The 17,542-nt window shown below is 45.4% G+C and overlaps 1 protein-coding gene and 1 pseudogene across 1 annotated transcript in view; both read left to right on the forward strand.

The window, feature by feature from the left end:
* Positions 1-17,542, forward strand: part of MINDY2 (MINDY lysine 48 deubiquitinase 2) — a 353,927-nt gene that overhangs the window by 332,203 nt on the left and 4,182 nt on the right. Inside the window, 2 exon segments of the mRNA XM_063926174.1 lie at positions 6,796-6,975; positions 16,809-16,861. Of these exon segments, the coding sequence (XP_063782244.1) occupies positions 6,796-6,975; positions 16,809-16,861 (233 nt within the window).
* On the forward strand, positions 16,172-16,290 carry LOC134938609 (5S ribosomal RNA; annotated as a pseudogene).

The raw sequence follows: 17,542 nt of genomic DNA on the forward strand, positions 1-17,542 counted from the left end.
TTTATCTGCTATGCGACAACTGCTGGGGGTTTCAGCACCCTGTAGCCCTTTCCTTTAATGCAGCACTATACAGAAATGTGATTGCTGGAAATGTGAAGATTTGTAGTGGAGGTTATAGTCCATTTATGGGAACCCTTACACATTGGTTATATTTTACTCAACAGACTTGTATATATTACAGTCAAATAAACCTAATTTCTCTGACGTCCTAGTGGATGCTGGGGACTCCGTAAGGACCATGGGGAATAGACGGCTCCGCAGGAGACTGGGCACATCTAAAGAAAGCTTTAGGACTATCTGGTGTGCACTGGCTCCTCCCCCTATGACCCTCCTCCAAGCCTCAGTTAGATCTCTGTGCCCGGCTGAGCTGGATGCACACTAGGGGCTCTCCTGAGCACCTAGAAAGAAAGTATAGTTTAGGTTTTTTATTTTCAGTGAGACCTGCTGGCAACAGGCTCACTGCACCGAGGGACTAAGGGGAGAAGAAGCGAACCTACCTAAGTGGTGGTAGCTTGGGCTTCTTAGGCTACTGGACACCATTAGCTCCAGAGGGATCGAACACAGGACCCGACCTCGTCGTCCGTTCCCGGAGCCGCGCCGCCGTCCCCCTTACAGAGCCAGAAGCAAGAAGGTGGTCCGGAAAATCGGCGGCTGAAGACTTCTGTCTTCTCCAAGGTAGCGCACAGCACTGCAGCTGTGCGCCATTGCTCCTCATGCACACCACATACTGCGGTCACTGATGGGTGCAGGGCGCTGGGGGGGGGGCGCCCTGAGCAGCAATATTAACACCTTGGCTGGCGAACTGACACCATATATAGCCCCAGGGGCTATATAGGTGTTTATTAACCCCTGCCAGAACTTTTACAATAGCGGGAGAAAGCCAGCCGAAAAAGGGGCGGAGCCATCTCCCTCAGCACACTGGCACCATTTTCCCTCACAGCTCTGCTGGAGGGATCGCTCCCTGGCTCTCCCCTGCACTACAGAAAAGGGTTAAAAAGAGAGGGGGGCACAAATTAGGCGCAGTATATATATATTATGCAGCTATAAGGGAAAACACTCTCTATAGGTGATATCCCTGTGATATATAGCGCTCTGGTGTGTGCTGGCATACTCTCCCTCTGTCTCCCCAAAGGGCTTTGTGGGGTCCTGTCCTCTGTCAGAGCATTCCCTGTGTGTGTGCTGTGTGTCGGTACTGCTGTGTCGACATGTATGATGAGGATAATGATGTGGAGGCGGAGCAAATGCCTGTAAATGGGATGTCACCCCCTGCGGGGTCGACACCGGTGTGGATGGACTTATGGAAGGAATTACGTGACAGTGTCAACTCCTTACATAAAAGGTTTGACGACATAGGACAGCCGGCTGCTCAGCTTGTGCCTGTCCAAGCGTCTCACATGCCATCAGGGGCTCTAAAACGCCCGCTACCTCAGATGGCAGACACAGATGTTGACACGGATACCGACTCCAGTGTCGACGACGATGAGACTAGTGTACCTTCCAATAGGGCCACCCGTTACATGATTGAGGCAATGAAAAATGTATTACACATTTCTGATAATACCCCAGATACCACAAAAAAGGGTATTATGTTTGGTGACAGAAAACTACCAGTAGTTTTCCTGCATCTGAGGAATTGATATGAGGTGTGTGAGGAAGCGTGGACTTCCCCCGATAAGAAATTGATAATTTCTAAGCAGCGTACCCTTTTCCGCCAGAGGATAGGTCACGTTGGGAAATAACCCCTAGGGTAGATAAAGCGGTTACACGCTTATTAAAAAAGGTGGCACTACCGTCACGGATACGGCCGCCCTGAAGGACCTGCTGATAGAAAGCAGAAAACTACCCTTAAAGCTATATACACACACACGGGCATTATATTGAGACCTGCTATTGCCTCGGCATGGATGTGCAGTGCGGCAGCTGCGTGGTCAGATTCCCTGTCGGATAATAATTATACTATAGATAGGGACAATATTTTGCTGAAAATAGAGCATATAAAAGACGCTGTCTTATACATGCGTGATGCACAGAGGGATATTTGCCGACTGGCATCACTAATAAGCGCTATGTAAAACCATTGCCGCCAGACGGGGGTTATGGACTCTGCAATGGTCGGGCGATGCCGGTTCAAAACGGCACATGGAAGTTTGCCCTAGAAGGGGGTGGAACTGTTTGGGGATGGTCTTTCAGACCTCGTTTCCACAGCTACGGCTGGGAAATCAAAACTTTTGCCACAAGCTACCCCACAGCAAAAGTAAGCACTGTATTATCAGGTACAATCCCTTCGGCCCCAGAAAAGTAGAGGGCTAGAGGCTCATCTTTTCTGCCAAGAGGAAAAGGTAGAGGGAAAAAGCTGCAGCACACAGCTAGTTCCCGGGAGCAGAAGTCCTCCCCTGCGTCCGGTAAGTCCACAGCATGATGCTGGGGCTGCTCAGGCGGACCCGGGTACGGTGGGGGCCCGTCTCAGAAATTTCAGCGCACAGTGGGCTCTCTCACAGGTGGATCCCTGGGTTCTTCAAACAGTATCTCAGAGGTACAGGCTGGAATTCGAGACGTCTCCCCCCTGCCGTTTCCTAAAATCTGCCTTACCGGCAACTCCCTATGCCAGGGAGGCAGTGTTGGTGGCTATCCAAAAAACTGTATTCACAGCAAGCGATTATCAAGGTACCCCTCCTTCAACAGGAAAAGGGTTACTTTTCCACAATGTTTGTGGTACCGAAACCGGACGGTTCGGTGAGACCCATCTTAACTTTAAAATCCTTGAACACATATAACAAAAGATTCAAGTTCAAGATGGAATCGCTCAGGGCGATTATTGCGATCCTGGACGAGGGGGATTACAGGGTCTCTCTGGACATCAAGGATACTTACCTGCTTGTCCCCATTTACCCTCCTCACCAGGAGTACCTCAAGATTGTGGTACAGGACTGTCACTATCAGTTCCAGACGCTGCCGTTTGGATTATCCACGGCACCGAGGGTCTTTACCATGGGTAATGACCGAAATGATGATACTCCTTCGCAAGAAGGGAGTTTTAATTATCCCGTACTTGGACGATCTCCTGATAAAGGCGAGGTCCAAGGAACAGTTGGTAAGGGGGTAGCACTTTCTCGGGAAGTGCTGCAACAGCAGGACTGGATTCTCAATTCCAAAGTCACAGCTGGTCCCGACGACACGTCTTCTGTTCCTGGGAATGATTCTGGAAACAGACCAGAAGAAAGTGTTTCTTCCAATGGAAAAAGCCGAGGAGTTGTCATCTCTACTCAGAAACCTCCTAAGACCGGGACAGGTGTTGGTACATCAATGCACACGAGTCCTGGGAAAAATGGTAGCTTCGTACGAAGCAATTCCATTCGGAAAGTTCCACGCAAGGATTTTCCAGTGGGACCTGTTGGACAAATGGTCCGGGTCCCATCTCCAGATACAGCAGCGGATAACCCGGTCGGCAAGAACCAGGGTGTCGCTGCAGAGGGCTCATCTACTAGAGGGCCGCAGATTCGGAATACAGGACTGGGTCCTGGTGACCACGGATGCCAGCCTTCGGGGCTGGGGTGCAGTCACACAGGGAATAAAATTCCAAGGACTATGTACAAACAGGAGTTTTTCACTTAACATTAATTTTCTGGAGATAAGAGCCATTTACAAGGCCCTAAGCAAAACAAGGCCCCTGCTTCACCAGCCGTACTGATCCAATCAGACAACATCACGGCGCTCGCCCATGTAAACAGGCAGGGCGGCACAAGAAGCAGGAGGGCGATGGCAGAAACCACAGGGATTCCCCGTTGGGCGGAAAATCATGTGGTAGCACTGGCAGCAGTGTTCATTCCGGGAGTGGACAACTGGGAAGCAGACTCCACCCGGGAGAATAGGGACTTCATCCAGAAGTCTTCCAAATGCTGGTAAACCGTTGGGAAAGACCACAGGTGGACATGATGGCGTCCCGCCTCAATAAAAAAGATATTGCGCCAGGTCAAGAGAACCTTAGGCGATCGCTGTGGACGCTCTAGTGACACCGCGGGTGTACCAGTCGGTTTATGTGTTCCCTCCTCTCCCTCTCATACCCAAGGTACTGAGGATAATAAGAAAAAGAGGAGTAAGAACTATACTCATTGTTCCGGATTGGCCAAGAAGGACTTGGTACCTGGAACTTCAGGAGATGATCTCAGAGGACCCATGGCCTCTGTCACTCAGACAGGATCTGCTGCAGCAGGGGCCCTGTCTGTTCAAAGACTTACCGCGGCTGCATTGACGGCATGGCGGTTGAACACCGGATCCTGAGTGTAAAAGGCATTCCGGAGGAAGTCATTCTTATCCTGATCAAAGCCAGGAAGGATGTCAGCCTGAAGTTCAGACGTTGTAAGGGAGTGCTGCATATTCAGCCCCTTCTTTGTGCCCCAGTGGCACCTTGGGATCTCAATGTGGTTTTGGAGTTCCTGGAATCACATTGGTTTGAGCCACTTAAAACCGTGGATTTGAAATATCTCACATGAAAAGTGGTCATGTGTTGGCTCTGGCTTCGGCCAGGCATGTGTCAGAATTGGCGGCTTTGTCATAAAAAAGCCCTTACCTGACTTTCCATATGGATAGGGCAGAGTTGAGGACTCGTCCTCACTTTCTCCCGAAGGTGGTATCAGGTTTTCACTTGTACCAACCTATTGTGGTGCCTGCGGCTACTGGGAACCTGGAGGATTCCAGGTTGCTGGACGTAGTCAGGGCCCTGAAAAATTATATTTCCAGGACGGCTGGAGTCGGGAAAACTGACTAGCTGTTTATCCTAGATGCACCCAACAAGCTGGGTGCTCCTGCTTCTAAGCAGACTATAGCGCGCTGGATTTGTAGCACTATTCAGCTTGCGCATTCTGCGGTGGGCCTACTGCAGCCTAAATCTCTAAAAGCCCATTCCACAAGGAAGGTGGGCTCATCTTGGGCGGCTGCCCGAGGGGTCTCGGCTTTACAACTTGGCCGAGCTGCTACTTGGTCAGGGGCAAACACGTTTGCAAAATTTTATAAATTTGATACCCTGGCTGAGGAGGACCTGGAGTTCTCTCATTCGGTGCTGCAGAGTCATCCGCACTCTCCCGCCCGTTTGGGAGCTTTGGTATAATCCCCATGGTCCTTACGGAGTCCCCAGCATCCACTAGGACGTCAGAGAAAATAAGATTTTACTCACCGGTAAATCTATTTCTCGTAGTCCGTAGTGGATGCTGGGCGCCCATCCCAAGTGCGGATTGTCTGCAATACTTGTAAATAGTTATTGTTACACAAATCGGGTTGTTATTGCGAACCATCTATTCAGAGGTTCCATTGTTATCATACTGTTAACCGGGGTTCCTATCACGAGTTATACGGTGTGATTGGTGTGGCTGGTATGAGTCTTACCCGGGATTCAAAATCCTTCCTTATTGTGTCAGCTCTTCCGGGCACAGTGTCCTAACTGAGGCTTGGAGGAGGGTCATAGGGGGAGGAGCCAGTGCACACCAGATAGTCCTAAAGCTTTCTTTAGATGTGCCCAGTCTCCTGCGGAGCCGTCTATTCCCCATGGTCCTTACGGAGTCCCCAGCATCCACTACGGACTACGAGAAATAGATTTACCGGTGAGTAAAATCTTATTTTTATGCTACAAGTTAAAAAAAAAAAAAAAAAACTAGCAGTAACTGTAGAAAACCTATTTTGTTATATAAAAACTCTTGGATGAATAGCAGGTTATTTTACAAAAGTTTCTGTCAAAAGTCAAACCGAATGTTGTCCCCGCTGTCCATATTAAAGTAAAGCAGGGCATGGGAAATGATAAAATCTTATTTGTAATTTTAGGGGTTTTTTTTATAAATGATAATCCAATGTAAACATTACTTCTTACACAGATGCCCTTTCCGCAATTAGCAGAAACAAGGAATGGGATGGTGTTGGGAGTAAAATACCAGGGGCATTTGCAGCATGGGAGAACCCTGCAAACCTCCCTCTGCTTTGACAATCAACATAATGAGTCAGTTTCTAACATATACCCCTTTCACATCGCACTAAAAACCCGGTATCGACACGGCATATTGCCGTGTTGAAACGTGTCCGTGTGCGATGTGAAAGGTCCTTTGGTGAATTAGCGGGTCGTCTGACCTGGTAATTCAACCCGGTAAAAAAGAAGGGTTATTACCGGGTTGATTACCGGGTCAGGCGCAGTGTGAATGGGAGCCGTTCCGATGCGACACGGCTCCCATTCACAGTATAGGCAGAGGCGGCGCAGGAGATGAGCTCATCTCCCGGCGCCGCCTCCGCCCCTGCTGCTGCTGCGCCCTCCGCTGCTATGGCAACCGACCCGGTATATTGCCGGGTCGGAAAGCCAGCAACGGAGCGCAAATGCCGGATCCCACCCGGTAAGTACACGTTTCTCTTACCGGGTAGCATTTGCAATGTGAAAGCAGCAATAGACTCCCTAAGCATAATAAGCTTGTCTCTGTCCAATGAGTGCCTTTGCTAGAAAGAGTCACAGTGCTACTTACTTTTACCTGCTTGCCAGTTTGAATGCTCCCGTATTGCATGGTGCCCGTAGCAATGTAATCCCACTATTAGGGAGAGGAGACCTAGGTGAAAATAAAAGCTGAAATGGAATTGGAGTTTAGGTGTCTTGCGCAGTAAATTAAAGGGGCTTCCATATTTTGAATAACTTGGTGCAAGGTTAATCCTGAGCAGAAACATGGATGTTTGGGCATGCCTGAAAACTGAATGTTACGTCCAGTGTCCTTTCCAAGATTGAGCTTTGGTTTTGGCTTTTGGAATATTAATAAACTGTGTCTTTCCTAGGATTATCTGATGGCTTTGTCACTACAACAAGAGCAACAGAACCAAGATATAGATTGGGAGCAGATACCAGAAGGCATCAGTGATCTGGAGCTGGCCAAAAAACTTCAGGAGGAAGAGGACAGAAGAGCCTCACAGTATTATCAGGAACAAGAGCAGGCAGCAGCTTCTTCACCTCCTCAGGTACATCACCATCAAATGTTATTTGAGTGGTAGGGGAGGTACGATATGTGCTCTGGTGGATGATACTGCGTCTCGAGTGCTACTAGCATTGGAAGTGTTTAAGTAAATTGTGTAAAGAGGGAAGGTGTTTGACAACACTGCACCTAATGCAGATCTGTGTATGATATTGATAAAGGATAATTGAATAGTGGCAATTAATTTTGGTGTGTTAATACATTATGCTACTTAATGATGAGACTCAGTTCTTTCAAATAAAACTAAAATATCCCATGAGGTGACCTTTAACAGTATAGTATTATGGTGCTATACTTACCACTTGGTGTTTGGTAGTATACACAGTATACTTCCGGAGGTCCAACTGGACCATCCCAGGTTGGATACGAATAAATGGTATGACATTTGTAGCGTCCCACAATGGGTACCACAGGTCTTACAGTTAAACCTTTAAAAAGTCTCCAGTGGGTAAAGCCCTACTCCAATTGCCAGATGGTACAAACTTTGTGCGTAGGCTCCTTCCACAGAGGGGACTGGACCACCTTACAGGTATTTCTTCTTCTGGATTCATAGGGCTCCAGAGAGAGAACATAGCAGTTGTAGGTGGTCGATGAGAGTCTGGGCTCCAGTTAAGCTTTCCGGCTTCCCAGAATGCTCGACTCCTCTCCCCTATAACCCCACATCCATGCTCAGGCAGGTCATTTTTTTGTTGGTGCCAGCTGGAACCTGGGATGCACCTTTTCAGGGGGCTGCTATTGCAGCCCTATGCTTTAAATTTAAAATAAAATAAAAATTCTCTCTGAGCTTGTCAGCGCTGCAAGTCTGCAGACTTCAGTGTTATAGCGCCATAAACCCCTGCTTGCGCCAAAACTCCTGCACAGCCAATGCCAAGATGGGCACTTGCGGCAGGCTTCGTCTAGCACCGCTCACTGTGGAGACCCCAGTACTGTGTGGCTGTCATATGGGGGCAGGTAAGAGGGTCCCATCTTAAAGGACCCGCATTTAAATCTAGTGGACACTGGCTCCACTCAGGGATTCCACTAGACCACCAGGGCATATAAGGCACAGGTTTTAGTGTATACACTAAATTTATAAAGGTCTTTAGTACCTGGGGTGGAAGACCAGCAAAGAGAAGGCAGTGCTTAACTTGTAGCCCTTCCCCCAGCTTTGGGTGTCAGTGCACTGCAGATTTCCTGTCCTTAGGCTGTAAACAACACTCCCTCTTTCCCTTAGAGGGCTTGGGTATGCGTGACCTGTGGTCAGGAGATCGCCACAGGTTCTTTTCTCACTCTATGGGTGTCGAGGACACCCATGAGTGGAATAGTCCCTGCTAGTCGACATGCCGACTGTCTGGATTCTCAGGGGGCGGGATGTAGGGGGAGGTGTTGTGACCGTCGCATAACTACATCCCCCTCAGAGACCAGGGCAGCCATCTTCAGCATGCAGCAAGCAAGGTCTCCGGGAACGCTGGGCTTAGTCTCCCTGTAAAAACGTCTCCAATAGCCAGGTTTTTACAAAAACTTTTATCCTACCTGCTTTTAAAAGCAGGCTGAGTAGTTGATTCAAGTGCTCATTGCAATTATATTACAGTTTTGTGTATTTATCTGCATTTATGTGGCAAACTTTTAACTATTTTATTATATTTTACTAAAATGTGTCCTTAATAAATGTGTTTATTATAAACAAGCCTTTCGTATATACAAATATATTTTATTTTTATCAGCCAGCACTGGTAATCTTTTCTTTACTATCTGATGCTGGTGTGTTGGAAGCAAAAGCATCAGCAACATCAGTGCTTGCAAGACGCATTGGGACAGATGTATGAAGCCTGGAGAATTAATAAAGCAGTGATAAGTGGTAGGTGATAATGCACCAGCCAGTCATTACAGTTTGAAAAATGACAGTTAGGAGCTGATTGGCTGGTGCGTTATCTTCCACTTATCACTGCTTTATCACTTCACCAGGCTTAATACAGATTTAGACTTCAAGAAAACTCTAAAAGTGCTACCCTCCATGAGAGATGTTCTGTTTGGAGAAGAACTAAACAAAATAGTGGCATCCTTAGCAGCTGCCAAAACAGCTTTTTTCCCTTCAGCTTCTACACCACGGCCTAAGAGCTCAAATTTTCATACCTTTTGCCCACAAGGAAAAGCGAAAGGTCAAGCATTTCTTAGGCAATCAAATGCCTCAAAGTCTGCTAAGCCTGAGACTAAGCAGCCGTGGGCAACCCCCAGGAAACCTGATAAACCCACAGCCTGACAGGACAGGCTTCCCCCTAGGGGACCTCAGGGTGGGAATCGGATTTCTTCACTTTGCACAAGTCTGGATCAAGACCACTTCAGACGTTTGAGTACAAGAGGTAGTCTCTCACGGGTACGCCATATCTTTCAAAGGTCACCCCCTCAGCAGTATTTTCGCACAAGCTTTCCATCAGACACCGAAAAGTCTTGGATACTGCAAAAAGTGGTACAATCACTCCTCCAGTCAGGAGTGCCAGTTCCTCAGGCTCAAAAAGTAAGTGGCTATTATTTGTCCCTGTTCCTTGTACTAAAGCCAAATGGGACATAGATTTATTCTCAATCTTAAATCTCTCAACAGATTTGTGAAAGTTTCCAAGTTTCACATGGAAACTCTATACTCCATAGTTCTAGCAGTGGAGCCGGGGGATTTCATGGTGTCATTGGACATACAAGATGCATATCTGCATATACCTATTGCGCTGTCACATCAATAATACCTGAGGTTTGCTATCCTAAACCAACACTATCCGTTCCAGGCGCTGCATTTGGCCTGGCTATAGTGCCCAGAATATTTACAAAAGTCATGGCAGTACACTTGCGTCGTCAGGGAATCAAGATACTTCCTTATCTGGACGACATACTGCTCCTGGCCAGTTCACAGGAGTGATTGCAAAGCAAATTAAAAACAACAACGATAGCCTTCCTGCAAAGTCACGGTTGGCTTATCAACTGGAAAAAGTCCTCACTCATACCATCCCAAGGTATGGTACATCTGGGAGCCCTGCTAGACTCTCAAAATCACCAACTGTTTCTACCAGTGAACAAAATATCAAAACTAAGTGACAAAATACAGCGGTTCCTTCACCATCCTTAGGTGTCAATTCACTCGCCCATGCAAGTCCTCGGCCTGATGGTATCTACATTCGACATACTAGAATTTGCCCAATTTCTCTCTCTCCCTTTACAAAGGTTGATTTTAGCCAAATGGAATGGCCAGCCTCATCAGATCAAATGGCAGATAGTAACCCTGACTCCGGAGCCACCTATCATTAACTTGGTGGCTTGACAGTAATCATTTAGACAGAGGTCGCCCCTTCGGGATCACGAATTGGGTGCTTCTCACTACAAATGCCAGCCTTCGCGGTTGGGGAGCTGTAACTGAGGAACACTCATTTTAAGGGAGATGAAGCCTGGCAGAGTCTCTGTTACCAATCGCTGTACTGGAACTGAGGGCAGTATACAAAGCATTGACACTGGCATGCAGCATTCTCCAAGGCATGCCTGTGCAAATTCAATCCGACAATGCCACAACAGTGGCATATATTAATTGCCAAGGCGGCACTCGCAGCAAAAGGGCATTGCAAGAGGTAGCCAAACTACTAATGTGGGCTGACCGTCATCTTCCGGCCATATCAGCAGTGTTCATACCAGGCCTCCTCAACTGGGAAGCAGACTTCCTCAGTTGTCAGGATGTGCACATGCTCTCCATCCAGAAGTGTTCCAACTACTAGTGGACAGGTGGGGCCGGTCAGACGTGGATCTGATGTCATCATGTCACAACCACAAGGTCCCAATATACTGATCCAGGTCACGTGATCCGCAAGCAGCATTTGTGGATGATTTAGCAGTACAATGGACCTTTCATCTGCCATACATATTTCCCCCAATATCACTTCTGCCAAGGGTAATAAGGAAATTCAAGGAGGAAACCTCATTCTGATAGCCCCAGCGTGGCCCAGACGGCACTGGTTCCCCAACCTACAGAGCCTTTCAGTAGGGCAGCCCCTCAACGACAAGACCTTCTATTTCAAGGGCCATGTCTAGATCTGAACCTGAACAGTCTGTCTTTGATGGTGTTGGCTCTTGAATCATCTGTGTTAAGAGCAAAAGAAATTACAACCTCTGTATTTAAAATTATGTTTAAGGCACGCCAGCCTGCTTCAGCACGTAGATATTCGAAGCGCTATGATACAACTATATTTAAAGTATCAACAATACTGGCTTTTTCTTCAAAGAGGATTGAATCTAGGTTGATGCCTTGCTTCTCAAAGTAGTCATTTCAGCTCTATCAGTATGGTTTCAGAGAAAAATGGCTACACTACCATATATACATACTTTTATTTTTTTTCAAGGGGTCATACATGTACAACCTCCATATGTACCCCTGGTAGCTCCATGGGATCTCTGTAGTATTGGAGGCACTTCAAGAGCCCCCTTTTGAACCCTTACAGTCAGTGGACCTCAAATGATTGATGGCTAAGATGATATTTTTACTAGCCATTGCTTCTGTCAGGAGGGTGTCAGACTTAGGAGCTTCTCTCCTTTCGTCCACCTTTCCTGATTTTTTATCATGACAGGGCTGTTCTACGGACTAGACCTGAGTACCTTCCTAACGTGGTCTCTAGGTTTCACCGTAATCAGGAAATTATAGTCCTGGCATTTGTCTCACCAGATCTTTCAGCAAAAGAATGGTCATTGGATGTACTACATATCTACATAGACCAAACTAATTCTATCAGAAGATACAACACTGTCTTCATACTTTATGGATTTCACAAGTGTGGCTGGCCAGCTAACAAACAGAAGCTGGCCAGATGGATTAGAATGGTTATCACACAAGCATACAATCAAGCCGATTTGCCTGTCTCAACGTCAATTTCTGGCCATTTTCTAGATCTGTAGGTCCCTCATAGGCGGCATGCCATGGGGCGTCTCCTGAGCAATTGTGTATGGCCGCAACATGGTCTTCCATTCACAGATTTCTAAAATTCTACTCATTTGATACCTTTGCTTTTGGACGCAGGATTCTGTTATCCTCACAGGCGCGTCCCCTCCCACTGTTTTAGGACATCCCCGATGTTCTCCCTGTGGAGCCCTGTGAATCCCGAAGAAGAATACGAACGTTATGGTAGACTTACCTTTTGTTAACTCTTTCTTCGAGGTTCATAGGGTCCACAGGGAGGCCACCCTAACGCACCTGGCCTCTCTGGGTTTTTGTGGCATTAGTCACTGGTTACTTTCTCCTGTCTGCGAGAATGTATTGTGTACAGTATCTTCTCTCCTATCCACTTCCTGCTTTGGGCTTGTTAAAACTCAACTGCCTGAGCATGAAGGCAGAGTTATAGGGGAGAGGATCTGAGAATTGTGGGAAGCCGAAAAGCTTAACTGTTTGATGCCCAGAATCTTATTCCAGCTCCTACAACCCAGATGTTCTCCCTGTGGATCCTATGAACCTTGAAGAAAGAGTTAACAAAGGTAAGTCTGCCATAACTCTGATTTTTTGCATTTTAATAATATTTTTGCATAATCTTGGCCAAGGTTATGGGTTTACCCATCACGTCCAGGTAATCCCACCAATGGTTACGATACATCGATGATGTTTTTATCATCTGGAATGGAGAAAAGGACCTGCTAATGGAATTTATCGGATTACTCAATAACAACCATTTGAACATCAAGCTGACTTACACAGTCAGCACAGAGAGGGTTCCTTTCCTTGACCTCAATGTGTACAAATCACACACAGGCTTCTTAGAAACAGAGCTATATCGCAAGGAGACTGCGACCAACAGTCTCCTTTTTCAAACAAGTTCGCACTTTCCCCCCACCATTGAGAATATACCCAAAGGGGAATATCTTAGACTCAGACGTAATTGTTCTGAGGATCATATCTTCAAAAGCAAAAGTTGGGAACTTACCAATCGCCTTCTGGCCAGGGGTTATAGTAAATGGTCTCTAAAACGAGCCTACCAGGCCACTACTTTGGTGAAGAGGGAACGTCTGATTTTTGGGACTAACAACAAAAAAATTTCAGACAAAGAGGATACAATCAGATTCATAGGCACTTTCTGTCCCGAATGGAAGATGCTGAAAGAGGCCATTACTAAACATCTCCCCATACTCCGAATGGACCCTGTCCTGTCTCCGATTGTTGGCCCTACAGTACAGATGAGCTGGCGAAGATCCAGGAACATCAAGGACCAGTTGGTTCAGAGCCATTTAATAACATCAACACGCAAGAAAACAGCCACACCAGGTTCCTTCCCCTGTGGCCAATGTAAGGCTTGTACACACATATTACAAACCAACATAGTCACTGATAAGTATGGACTAACAACAAAGATACGGCACTTCTTCAACTGCAATACCCAAGCAATAATCTATTGCATTACTTGCAGTTGTAATATCAAATATGTTGGTATGACCACTCGCAAATTAAAAGAAAGGACCTTGGAACACTTGGGGAATATTCGGAACGCATCTAAAGACATGACACGTATGAAACAACTTACCACAGTCGCCAAACATTTTTACCTTCAGCACAAGGGCTCTACCAAAGAACTAAAAGTCTTTGGTCTAGACCGCATCCATCTGGGCGTACGTGGGGGTGATCTGACTAAAGAACTATATAAGAAAGAGAGCGAATGGATTTTTCGGCTTGGGAGTCTTCGACCTGACGGACTCAATGAAAACATTAATTACAGTGTCTTTTTATAATACATACAATTTCATATTTTTTTAGCTCTCATTTTTAATGGTTAATATTAATTTTCCTCATCTTAATATTTATACTTTTTACCTAGAGTTGCTTCACCAGTCTCTGTTACCAAATATGTCACTAACTTGTTTCTTTTTTTCCCTTCTCTATATATGTCATATGTTTTTCCCTTATCCTTTCTAATTAGCATCGTCCTCACTATTCCCTTTACCATCATACCAACAATTTTCTCATCTCTTCGTTTCCTCACTACCTCAATATTTTTCTCACCCAGTACCTCAATGGTTATAGTTTACCCATGTTGCACCGGGACAATGCTTCCAATTCCCAATCCCCAATTATTAATCCCATGTTCTATTCCACGATATCCCCCACCTTTTCCTATTTTCTATCATCACTTCCCTCCTCCTCCCTTGTCATTCACTCACTCCAGTGTTTATTTAGACACCAATAAGGTAATAACATAACATTTAGCCTCTTCTGCCATTCTTTTACTATTAGTAATCTTTATTCTTAACAACTACATTATATAGCCCTCGATACCTTAGGTTTTAGTTCCCAGCCTCTTCACCAGCACCCCACCACTATTATCCATTCCCCTGTTTCACTTTCACAACATATCTATTCACCTTATAAAAGTCTTTTCATCCTTCACATTATCAATTAATCTTTATAATTCCGTATATTTTTAATACATTTTTCACTCATCACTTAAGTCACTTTTACACCTCCTTTTATAATTTTTTACAATAGGCCAACAATAGGTTATTTTAATTCATATCACTGCACAATATCCCAATCTCCCCTTGTCCCACACTGTTCTATACACTTTATGGGCGCATTCAGACCTGGCATTCCCCTTTCCATCATGGCGCCACATTATCTCACTAGCAGTGATGCCGCCTTCAGCCTATGAGAGGACATATACCTCCGGAGTGTCATTACGCTCCGTAACCCGCCCACATTATAGGCATATCCCCTTCAGTGACGTCTCCTCCAATCTATGAGAGCACATATACCTCCGGAGCGTTATTACGCTCCTTAACCCGCCCACCCCATAGGCGCATCCCCTTCTCCTAGTTATACCATGTATTATTATTATTATTATTATTAATTATTTTTTGGCTTTACCTACTTTTAACATGGCGCTACTTTATCTCTTCAACTGTAGCGCCGTTTTCACTGTATGCTGTGACTACATATCTCCCTAACGTTATCATGTCCCCTAATCCGCCCACTTCATGGGCGCATTTAGACCTGGCATCCCCTTTTCCATCATGGCGTCTTATTATCTCACTAGCAGTGACGCCGCCCTCAGCCTTTGAGAAGACATATACCTCCAGAGTGTCATTACGCTCCGTAACCCGCCCACCTTATAGGCACATCCCCCTCAGTGACGTCGCCCCCAACCTATGAGAAGACATATACCTCCGGAGCGTCATCACGCTCCGTAACCCGCCCACCCCACAGGCGCATCCCCTTTACCTAGTTATACCATGTATTCTGTGGCTATTTTTGTTGTCAGTCTCCCTATTCCCGCCCACGTAACCATTGTCCTCGAAACTGATTGGCTGCTACACATACGACAGGGCCTTTTAAACCCTGCATGCACAATCAGCTGTGAGATCCCGGAAGTGAACAAGCCCGCGGGCGAAACGCGTATTCTACGGATTCCACAGCGGGACCTGCGCATGGAGGCTTCTCTATTTATCATCCACCTGCTGCGTCTGATCTTTTGAGTATTTTGGCTTTTTTTCCAACATCAATAATCGCTATATTATTATTTTTTTGACTAGATGTCTCTATAGGTCCTTATTTTCAACATAAGCCTAGAATGTGCTTAATTTCTAATATATAGGCACTCATTGTTGGTGCATGATATATTCATATATCTCTTAGGAGGTATCTACACACACAATAATAATGACTCTGTGTGTTTAACCCAGTTCATCTGTCTGGGTGATTAGAGGGTGATCCCTAATTTTTGATACTACATGATTCTATTGGCCTTAAGCAATATACTTTATTATAAGTGCTTATTCCTGTGATCACTTACTTTCTGGTTTTCTTATATCAGCCTCACACAATATTCTTATCAGATGCAGCAATCCCCATTTTCAATCGCGCACGGGTTATTTATCTTTGTCTAATATTGAATGCATACAAAGACTGCATAGTCAGTTTGTTTCTGGTTTTTGTAACTCACTTTGATTTTTTTCTTCGTCATTGTATATTTCCATAATATTGAATGGTTATTTAACTCCATCTATATACTTTCTTTCTTCATTTTTCTAACTGATTACTGTCTAGTGGACTCTCATCCCCGATTCAGGGTACACGGCGCCACGGTGTGACAGTCATTTTACTCTGCCTAACGTGGAAAGCAGATCCACCTATTACCTGTCCTATTTTTCTATCTTCTTATACTTTCATATATAGGTGCACTCTCATTGGTAGATATCCCTCCTACTACCATACCACGCCTCTTGTGCCCGATCTCGTCCGATCTTGGAAGCTAAACAGCGTTGGGCTGGGTTAGTACCACGAGGGGAGACTCCCTGGGAATACCCGGTGTTGTAGGACAGGAACTATTCCCCTTCCTCTGAAGGGTGGACACCAACAGCAGTATCACCACTATTTACACTTTCTTCAGCCTCTTCTTATTTTTCTTTCTTTCCTTTTATATCCTCCTTCATGAGGATCTATTTCTCATGAGCACAGCCAGACATCCAATCTGAATTTATGCCATATGATTTCATGGGTAACTAACAAAGTGTTTAGTATTGACCCAATGTATTCAGTCTTTCTATGATAAAATATGTACACCGACCTCCTCCGTGGGTCCTATTAATACAGATTATCTGTACTGGTCAGGAGAAACGGGTGTCAGACTATACAGTGTCTGCAACCTTTCTAAATCTTCTCTTCATGATTTACAGACCAGAACATTTTAACATAATTTTGTAATAAATCTCTTTGCACGCTTTGTGCATTTTTCTTTAGGATCGTAGAAGGATAATTATTCTTAAACAATTAATTAATAAACTTATGTTTTAACATAATCTTTTTCTATCTAAGAATTTTCTTTTTCCTTTTCTAAGAGTGCGCCCACACAAGAGCTTTCTTTTTCTCCCACTGCTAATCCCACCACCGGGTAAGTCCCTAACATTCTAATGGATCAATTCTAGGATGACCCCCCAAGCCACCCCAAACAAAATCACCCTAAGGCACCACACTAGTGCAAGATAGTAAGTGAAGTGTTAAAAAGTGTTAGATAAGTGAGTAACATGATGATAAGGTTGCCTGGATTTGGTGGGTAAGCCCATAACCTTGGCCAAGATTATGCAAAAACCCTCCATTTCAATGCAAAATGTATTGCAAAATTTCTTACAATTCCAATTAGTAATGCATGAATAGTGCACCTGCATTCATTCATTCATTCTTTGTGTGTGACACTAAAGGTGTCAGCAGGGTAGCAGCTCTCATTACATGTAGTTAGGGTGTGCAGTCTAGGGCCCCTCTCTTATATATCCTGTATTGTGCATCTGCGAGTGACCGATAAGTCTGTCTACAGGAATCGTTGTGACATCTTTAGCAGCAGTTCCTGTGACCCGGCATATGGGTCGGTCAACGGGTCACCCATGCACACAAGCAGATGTAACGATATATTGCCATATTCTGTGCTGTACAGCCGTGATGTCTGTGAACAACATTGTTCACAGAATTATTGAATGTAAACACGTGCCGATACACTTGGTGAGCTATCATTTGTCAGCTGTACAAACAATATTCTGCATAATGTGTACCATCCAGCCTTGGTGTTGCATTGATGTTT

Source organism: Pseudophryne corroboree, chromosome 6 (assembly GCF_028390025.1).
Source record: "Pseudophryne corroboree isolate aPseCor3 chromosome 6, aPseCor3.hap2, whole genome shotgun sequence".
In the NCBI taxonomy this organism is placed as follows: Eukaryota; Metazoa; Chordata; class Amphibia; order Anura; family Myobatrachidae; genus Pseudophryne; species Pseudophryne corroboree.